General features: G+C 43.0%; 1 protein-coding gene across 1 annotated transcript in view; it reads right to left on the bottom strand.

Annotated features, from left to right (window-relative positions):
* LOC135527279 (uncharacterized) overlaps positions 1–1655 on the bottom strand; it is a 2899-nt gene extending 1244 nt beyond the window's left edge. Inside the window, exons 1-2 of the mRNA XM_064955871.1 lie at positions 1586–1655; positions 79–125 (exon numbers count right to left, since the gene is read on the bottom strand). Of these exons, the coding sequence (XP_064811943.1) occupies positions 79–125; positions 1586–1655 (117 nt within the window). The remainder of the gene's footprint in view (positions 1–78; positions 126–1585) is intronic.
* Between the last annotated feature and the right edge of the window lie 8209 nt (positions 1656–9864).

Below are 9864 nucleotides of genomic sequence, written 5' to 3'. Positions count from 1 at the left end.
GAGAGGGCCTCGAACAGAGCCTTGGGGGACACCAGTAGTGTGAGTACGTGGTGCAGACACATATCCTATCCACGTCACCTGGTAGGATGCAATCCAAGAGTGTGCAGAGCCTGAAACACCCAGCCCTGAGAGGGTGGAGAGGAGGGTGTTATGGTTAATGGATTCAAAGGCAGCGGATAGATCTAGGAGAATGAGAACAGAGGAGAGAGAGTCAGCTTTGGCAGTGTGGAGAGCCTCCATGACACCGAGATCAGTCTCGGTTGAGTGACCCATTTGAAGACTGACTGGTTAGGATCAAGAATATCATTCTAAGAGAGATAGAGAGAGAGTTGGTCAGAGACAGCACAAAATAAAAGAAGGAAGGGGCATTAGGCTGAGTGAATTAGGAGTGGATGTCATCAACCTTCTTTTCAAGGTGGTTGACAAAGTACCCTGCAGAGAGGGAGGAGGAAGGTAGAGGAGGAGAGGGGAGAGGGGAGAGGATTTAGTAGGGAGGAGAAGGTGGAAAATAGTTTCATAGGGTTAGAGGCAGAAACATGACATTTAGAGGGATATAAAGTGGGTTTAGCAGCAGATACAGAGGAAGAGAATTTAGAGAGAAGGGGATGAAAGGATGATAGGTCCTCCGGATATTTAGTTTTCCTCTGTTGTGGCTCAGCTACCCACAGCCCAGTTCTCTAAGCTCACAATGAGTCACTGAGCCATAGAGCAGGAGAGGAGGACTGAGCCGGCTGGCAGGTAAGGGGACAGGGCAAGTCATAGGAAAGGGAGGAGAGTTAGAAGACAGGAGGGAGGATTTAGCAGAACGCAGCGATGATAGGAAAGAAGAGGAGAGAGTAGTGGGAGCGAAAGAGCAAAGATTGTGATGGCCATCTGGGTAGGGGCTGAGAGGCTAGGTTTGGAGGCGAGGGAGACAGAAAGGAAACTAAGTAGTGATCAGAGACCTGGAGGGGGGTTGAATTTATTCTTAACTGATAAGAATTTATTAAGAATTTATAAAGAATTTAATAAGATTTGTTCTTAACTGACTTACCTAGTTAAATAAAGGTTAAAAAATGAAAAAAATATAACACAAAGATGCAACACAAAGCCTGAGTCCCAAATGGCACTCTATTCCTTATATAGTGCACTACACTATGCCAGTTAGCCAATGTGCGGGAGCACTGATTGGTTGGCCCAATTGGGGTAGTATGTACAGTACATGAATGTATAGTTAAAGTGACTATACATATATGATAAACAGAGAGGAGCATCAGCGTAAAAGAGGGGTTGGGGGGGAACACAATGCAAATAGTCCTGGTAGCCATTTGATTACCTGTTCAGGAGTCTTATGGCTTGGAGATAAAAACTGTTGAGAAGCCTTTTTGTCCTAGACTTGGCACTCCGGTACTGCTTGCCATGCGGTAGTAGAGAGAACAGTCTATGACTTGGGTGGCTGGGGTCTTTGACCATTTTTAGAGCCTTCTTCTGACACCGCCTGGTGTAGAGGTCCTGGTTGGCAGGTAGCTAGGCCCCAGTGATGTACTGGGCCATACGCACTACCCTCTGTAGTGCCTTGCAGTCAGAGGCCGAGCAGTTGCTGTACCAGGCAGTGATGCAACCATTATGCTCTCGATGTTGCAGCTGTAGAACCTTTTGAGGATGTCAGGACCCATATCAGATCTTTTTAGTTTCCTGAGGGGGAATAGGCTTTGTCGTGCCCTCTTCACAACTGTCTTGGGATGTTTGGACCATTCTAGTTTGTTGTTGATGTGGACACCAAGGAACTTGAAGCTCTCAACCTGCTCCACTACAGCCCGTCGATGAGAATGTCCTCCTTTTCCTGTAGTCCACAATCATCTCCTTAGTCTTGGTTACGTTGAGGGATAGGTTATTATTCTGTACCACCCGGCCAGGTCTCTGACCTCCTCCCTATAGGCTGTCTCGTCGCTGTCGGTGATCAGGCCTACCACTGTTGTGTCATCTGCAAACTTAATGATGGTGTTGGAGTCGTGCCTGGCCATGCAGTCATGGGTGAACAGGGAGTACAGGAGGGGACTGAGCACGCACCCCTGGGGAGCTCCAGTGTTGAGGATCAGCATGGCAGATGTATTGCTACCTACCCATTGTGCACCTATCGTGCACTACATTTGACGAGGGCCCATTATCATGCACTACTTTTGACTAGTGTATATAATGCACTACCTTTGACTAGGGTATATAATGCACTACTTTTGACTATGGTATATAATGCACTACTTTCGACTATGGTATATAGTGTATTGCTTTTGACCAGAGGCTAATGCGTCAGAGTCGAAAGTAACGCACGATAATGGGCCTGGTCAAAAGTAGTGCATGATAATGGGTCTGGTCAAAAGTAGTGCATGATAATGGGCCTGGTCAAAAGTAGTGCATGATAATGGGTCCTGGTCAAAAGTAGTGCGCGATAATGGGCCTGGTCAAAAGCAGTGCATGATAATGGGCCTGGTCAAAAGTAGTGCATGATAATGGGTCTGGTCAAAAGTAGTGCATGATAATGGGCCTGGTCAAAAGTAGTGCATGATAATGGGCCTGGTCAAAAGTAGTGCATGATAATGGGCCTGGTCAAAAGTAGTGCATGATAATGGGCCTGGTCAAAAGTAGTGCATGATAATGGGCCTGGTCAAAAGTAGTGCATGATAATGGGCCTGGTCCGAAGTAGTGCATGATAATGGGCCTGGTCAAAAGTAGTGCACGATAATGGGCCTGGTCAAAAGTAGTGCATGATAATGGGCCTGGTCAAAAGTAGTGCATGATAATGGGCCTGGTCAAAAGTAGTGCATGATAATGGGCCCGGTCAAAAGTAGTGCACGATAATGGGCCTGGTCAAAAGTAGTGCATGATAATGGGTCTGGTCAAAAGTAGTGCATGATAATGGGCCTGGTCAAAAGTAGTGCATGATAATGGGTCCTGGTCAAATGTAGTGCACGATAATGGGCATGGTCAAAAGTAGTGCATGATAATGGGCCTGGTCAAAAGTAGTGCATGATAATGGGCCTGGTCAAAAGTAGTGCGCGATAATGGGCCTGGTCAAAAGCAGTGCATGATAATGGGCCTGGTCAAAAGTAGTGCATGATAATGGGCCTGGTCAAAAGTAGTGCATGATAATGGGCCTGGTCAAAAGTAGTGCACGATAATGGGCCTGGTCAAAAGTAGTGCATGATAATGGGCCTGGTCAAAAGTAGTGCAGGATAATGGGCCTGGTCAAAAGTAGTGCATGATAATGGGCCTGGTCAAAAGTAGTGCATGATAATGGGCCTGGTCAAAAGTAGTGCACGATAATGGGCCTGGTCAAAAGTAGTGCACGATAATGGGCCTGGTCAAAAGTAGTGCATGATAATGGGCCTGGTCAAAAGTAGTGCATGATAATGGGCCTGGTCAAAAGTAGTGCATGATAATGGGCCTGGTCAAAAGTAGTGCATGATAATGGGCCTGGTCAAAAGTAGTGCATGATAATGGGCCTGGTCAAAAGTAGTGCATGATAATGGGCCTGGTCAAAAGTAGTGCACGATAATGGGCCTGGTCAAAAGTAGTGCACGATAATGGGCCTGGTCAAAAGTAGTGCATGATAATGGGCCTGGTCAAAAGTAGTGCATGATAATGTGCCTGGTCAAAAGTAATGCATGATAATGAGCCCTCGTCAAAAGTAGTGCATGATAATGGGCCCTCGTCAAAAGTAGTGCACTCTAAAGGGGTAGTATGGAATATAGTGTGATAAGTTCATACCTCTTTTCTATGAAGAAAGGTTGAGTTATATGAAGTCTCTTAAGAAGCCCTTCTTCCATTCCCAAAGAGTATGTTACACATGCCTACACCTGCCTGATTACCTCAGAGAGGCTTTTTTTCAAAACGGAATCCGTGCCAAAACGGAAGCCGTTCATCTACGCTGTCAAGAGTGTGCCCCAGTGTATGTCCAAGGCCCTAAATCACGCTATGTAATGGAGAAAATCATTACAGATTTCGTGAGTGTTTGTACGCGCATTATATTTCATCACTCTCCCGATTGATTTCTTCTTCTGTGTGTGTGTGAGTGTGTGTGTGTGTGTGTGTGTGTGTGTGTGTGTGTGTGTGTGTGTGTGTGTGTGTGTGTGTGTGTGTGTGTGTGTGTGGGGGGGGGGGGGGGTGTTACTGTGACCCACTGCCTCTCCATTTCCATCCCATCTCTATTCATTCAACCCTGTCTTCTTGTCATTTAGATGACTAGTGTGATTGGATGTCTGCTGAAATGACACCAGAAGGTCATAGTGCGTGTATAGAGGATGCATGTAGGGCACATCACCATTGGAGTGAGACACTGATGATAAAATCTATTCTGAAGGGTCAGGCAGGGTAAACGATGATGGATATGACATCTACAATAATATTAATAATCATTTATTCTACTTCTACAGGGCTTTTCTTTACAGAAAGAATCTCAAAGCGCTTGTAAAAGCTAAACAAATAAGGATCAAATAGACCAGCTACATCATGGAATCTGGACTAGGATTTTCAGCCAGTTGACATTTTGTTTGACTTTCAAGCCAACAGAGGAGTGAGAATGTTTGTGGAGCACCTCAGAGTTTTCTCTAAGTTCACTAAGTTCCAGAATCCTGGAGTTTTGTCCTGTTGTGATTGACAGGGAGAGTCATTAGCTACGCCAACGTCCCCTGATGTCACACTGTTTATCTTCCCTTCACAGGGTGACAGAGGCTAGTGTCGCATTGTTTATCGTCCCTCTACAGAGGAGCTAAGGGGTAGCCTGCTGGAGAGGAGGACGTACCATTATATCACATCCTCACAGACGGAAACACCCAGCACCAGAAAGTTCACCTACCTGTAAGGGAAACTTAGAAACAGTATTTGGACTGGTTCCATCACAAATGGCACCCTATTCCAAACATAGTGCAACAGATGTGCCCAGTCCTGCAGAGCCACAGTATCTTTAGGTTTTTGTTTATCGCTAACAAACTTGATTTAAATAATATGCTACGAAAGCACACGCAAAAAATTTTGATTTTTGGCACAGATGATAATGCTTCAACAAAACAAACACATTTACTTAATAGATGGGTGAAAGATAATGATGGTTGTGACATGAGGGATTGATTGGAAGCGTTCAGGTGTGCGTTCGGGTGTGCGTTCGGGTGTGCGTTCTGGTGTGCGTTCAGGTGTGCGTTCAGGTGTGCGTTCAGGTGTGCGTTTAGGTGTGTGTTCAGGTGTGCCAGGCAGTGAGTCTGACATTGATTGGCTCTATTGTACAGTCAGCTGGCATCGGGTAAAATATTATAAAGCTTTTCTGACTAAACAATCACATCACAGCAGCCTTGAGAGAGAGAGAGAGAGAGAGAGAGAGAGAGAGAAGTAATCACCTTGGCCACCTAATCAAACCCTGCTTCCAATTTAAACTCTCATTAAAACTCTGCCCTCTCCTCTGCGTCTCTTCCCCAGACCGGCCATTGTGTCAAATACTTAAATAGCAGTCAAGGTTTTGATTATCTATACTGAAGACTCAGGGTGCATCCAAAATAGCACCCTATTCCCTATATAGTGCATGACTTTTGACCAGAGCCCTATATAGTGTGCCATTTCTGACTCTGAGTTTAATTCCTAAGCTCCATCCTCTGTCAGTATATGGAAGACATTAATGTATGCGTCTCATGCTGTGGTACCTCCAGTTGTGTATGACACATTCTGCTTCCTCTGGTCCGTGTGAGAGCATGGAAAACTGGGAAACCAGCAACCGGAAAAGTGTCTGTGTAACAGTTTTGCTTTCGTCCCTCTCCTCGCCCCTACCTGGGCTCGAACCAGCGACCTTCTGCACACATCGACAATTGCCTCTCACGAAGCATCGTTGCCCATCACTCCACAAAAGCAGCGGGACTTGCAGAGCTAAGGGAAACAACTATGTCTCAGAGTGAGTGATGTCACCGATTGAAACGATTTTAGCGCGCACCCCGCTAACTAGCTAGCCAATTCTAAACAGACAATGTCACTGTGAATTCTAAACAGACAATGTCACTGTGAATTCTAAATTCTAATCATTCTGCAACCAAACTTCCTCTGGGGTTAAGATGACACTACACATCCTCTCTCAGGGGTGATTCAGGAGTCATTTTATCCCTAACTGGGGACAGCCTCACCTTTCGAGTAGACCCAATCAGACGTGTTGATTGATGCGTGGACAGTAGAGTATTCCAAAACCATCGAGTCTCTCCCTCCACTCTCAGTGTGTATGTGTGTATGTGTGTATGTGTGTATGTGTATGTGTGTCTAAACCAACCTCTGGACAGTCAACTAATCTCCTGCTGGGGCTCTGGACATAATAGGGCCAATACGTGACATGGGGTAAACATTTAAAATGGTTTGAAAGTAAAATCAAAATGATTTTCAAGCAGCTCCACATAAAAGTGAATATGGACATTGACCCATAACTCCGCCTATACATCAACATAGAACTATATATATTTTAAGCAGATGTCATGCAGACATTGGCAAGTCAAATTCAAGGACTTTCAGGAACTTTGTCAAGCACTTCATTGTAATTGTCAAGGACCTCAATGTTATACAATTGTATAATGTATATAATTGTATAGGGTATAGACCCCCCCCCCCCAAAGGCATGCAAAAAGTGTCATGAAAGATGAATGAATATTGCATTTTTTATGCCTTGCCAAGGCATTGATTTTCAAATTATTATTAATCAAATTAAATGTATTTACATCAGCTGATATCTCAAAGTGCAGTCCAGAAACCCAGCCTATTACATTCTAAAATGTGTGAGAATAATGTGGATATCGCCTGATTTAAGAGATTGGGTGCATGCATGGGGATGTTTCTGTAGCCCATGCAGCTGACGCAGGCACATAATTAAACCATGAATTAGTATTAATGTCACCATCGAGGTTTTTATAATGACAAAGTGACCAAAAACCAGGTTCCTTTTTTAATGGATGGATTTGAATGGAAAGCCAAGTTGAAGCCAAGATTAGATGTTGTCTTCCCATAATAACCCCGCGTGGTTTTACCACAACAGAGTAGTGCAACACGCTCCTATTGAAACTGTGGGAAACAAACAAGTGGCTGCTAGGGATATTAGAGCCCGTGTGGATCCTGGCACAACTGTCTTCGCCAGCGTAATGAACCAGACACCAGAATATTCTGGATATTTCTCATGAACACCTTATTTTCTCTCCAGCACTTGGGCTGTTGTTACATTGCATGTGCTTTCATAATAGTTGTTCCTCGACTGTTTTTCAGGAAATTCCTAACTGGATCAGATGATGATGTCTGAATATATCACTGCGTAACTTATCAGCTGGAAACCAAATGCGCATCCAACAAATATCATGAAGAATCACATTAACCAGGCTTTTTACTGGGTCAAGTTCAATGTCAAATCAAATTCAATTCAAATGTATTTATAAAGCCCTTCTTACATCAGCTGATATCTCAAAGTGCTGTACAGAAATGAAATGTCTAATTTAAGTTATTAATACCTAATACATGATATAACGACAGAAAATGTATGTTTTATGTCACATGATTTTTGACAAATCTGTCAAGACCCCAACTATGATAAAGGGTTAAAAATTGTGAATTGTGTTGAATATAGCTATGATTCTCCCTTATATCTTAATGTAAGGACATTTTAAAAATTGGCAGCAGATTATTAGCAATGACTTATCAACAGCTGTAACAAGTTGTTCCAGTGAAATCCTCGCTGGTGCCCTAGTTTATAGAAATACTATCCCAGTCTATACTGCAATGCTCGTACTTCACAGTGTAAGTCTACACCAGCACCCCCTAACTGCAATGACTGGATCTGAGGTAGGTACAATGTATATCTGAGGGTGTATTAGCACAGGTACTTTGGGGTCAAACGCAAGGCATTTTTTATGAACGACACCTGCAAATCTCACGAGTCTTTCTTCTCATATGTGAGCAAAAATGTGTCCAGATTTTGTGATGTTTTGGATTAGATGGTTTTGAGATAGGATCATGATAAAGCTTGATTGGTTGGTTGGTTGATTTATTGATTGGTTGGTTGACTGCATACTATGAGGTCAATGTGTCCTGAAGAAAAGGGCTAAAGACAATTTCTCTACTTTCATATAATCTGTCTGGTAAGACATCAGGCAAATCCCCAGAGGCTTGAGATACCTGTCTGTAACTCCTCAACTTGTTATACTTTTTTGTAAATCAGGCATTAATGTCGACTGGAGATTAGTGTGAAGGTTCTCCAAGTCAGCAGCGTCTGTGGTCTCCATTTTAAATGGCACGTGTCTGTGGAATATTGTTTTTTTATGACCAATAACTCCCCTATGGCCCTGGGAGAGATGGACCATTCCACATGTTATTCTCATTTGTATTTTCTAAATGACCAATAGCACCCCAAAATCCCTGGGAGAGATGGACCATTCCAAAATCTGCTGTTCTGCCCTTAAGGAGTAGCCCCTTTTTAAAAATGTTCTCCTAAAATGACATGCCTGTAGTGTAGGCCCTGAAGCTAGGATATGCATAATCTTGGTACCATTTGAAAGGAAACACTTTGAGGTTTGTGGAAATGTTAAAGGAGAGTAGTAGGATATAACACAATAGATCTGGTAAAAGACAATACAAAGAAAAAACCAACCATTCTTTTGTATTTTTCTGTACCATCGTCTTTGAAATGCAAGAGAAAGGCCATCATGTTTTATTCCAGCCCAGGTGCAATTTAGATTTTGGCCACTGAGGGGCAGCAGTGTTTGATCAAAGTTTTAGACTTATCCAATGAACCATTGCATTTCTGTTCAACATTTTGCATCAAGACTGCCCAAAAGTGCTTAATTTGTTTATTAAAATAACTTTTCATGTTCAAAATTGTGCACTCTCCTCAAACAATAGCATGGTATTATTTCACTGTAATAGCTTCTGTAAATTGGACAGTGCAGTTAGATTAACAAGAATATAAGCTTTCTGCCAATATCAGACATGTCTATGTCCTGGGAAATGTTCTTGTTACTTACAACCTCATGCTAATGGCGTTAGCCTACATTAGCTCAACCGTCCCGTGGAGGGACACCGATCCCGAAGAAGATTTATTAAGAAGGCAGTTAATCCCCACAACAACTGCTCTCTGGGAGCCGTGTATGTAGATTAAGGCAATGCCCCACCTCTCTGATTCAGAGCGGTTGGGTTAAATGTGAAATACACATTGCGGTTGAATGAATCAGTTGTGCAGCTTATATTTAACACCTCCAGGTGGATAGGTACAGTAGATGACATTATCTTCTCCATCCATATTTCACAAACAGTGTGTCAGAGACATCACAATGTTAAAATCAAGCTTTATTTATACAGCACATTTCAGATGTGGAATGCAACGCAATGTGCATCACAGAAAATAATGAATACAAACAATGAAAATAGAAGCTGAAATATTTACTACACAATAGGGAATAGGGAATTATCAATGGAAATAGTTGGTTTTCAGTTCAACATCTGTTAGGACTGTCAGTTCTGAACTTATGGTGTTTCAATTTCCCATTGGTCCAACCTGAAATAGGATACAGTATTATTGCAAGGAATTCTAATTGGTCAGCACAGGTTAGGGCTGGGTTATAAACTACATCCTGTCCCTTTGTTCTGTGGAGAGAATCACTGGAGAGAATCACTGGAGAGAATCACTGGAGAGAATCACTGGAGAGAATCATTGGAGAGAATCAATGGAGAGAATCATTGGAGAGAATCACAGAAGAGAATCACTGGAGAGAATCACTGGAGAGAATCAATGGAGAGAATCACAGGAGAGAATCATTGGAGAGAATCACAGAAGAGAATCACTGGAGAGAATCACTGGAGAGAATCAATGGAGAGAATCACAGGAGA

The sequence above is a fragment of the Oncorhynchus masou genome, chromosome 32, assembly GCF_036934945.1.
Source record: "Oncorhynchus masou masou isolate Uvic2021 chromosome 32, UVic_Omas_1.1, whole genome shotgun sequence".
In the NCBI taxonomy this organism is placed as follows: domain Eukaryota; kingdom Metazoa; phylum Chordata; class Actinopteri; order Salmoniformes; family Salmonidae; genus Oncorhynchus; species Oncorhynchus masou.
Note: the sequence above shows the minus strand (reverse complement) of the source record. Positions and strands in the feature narration are given on the sequence as shown.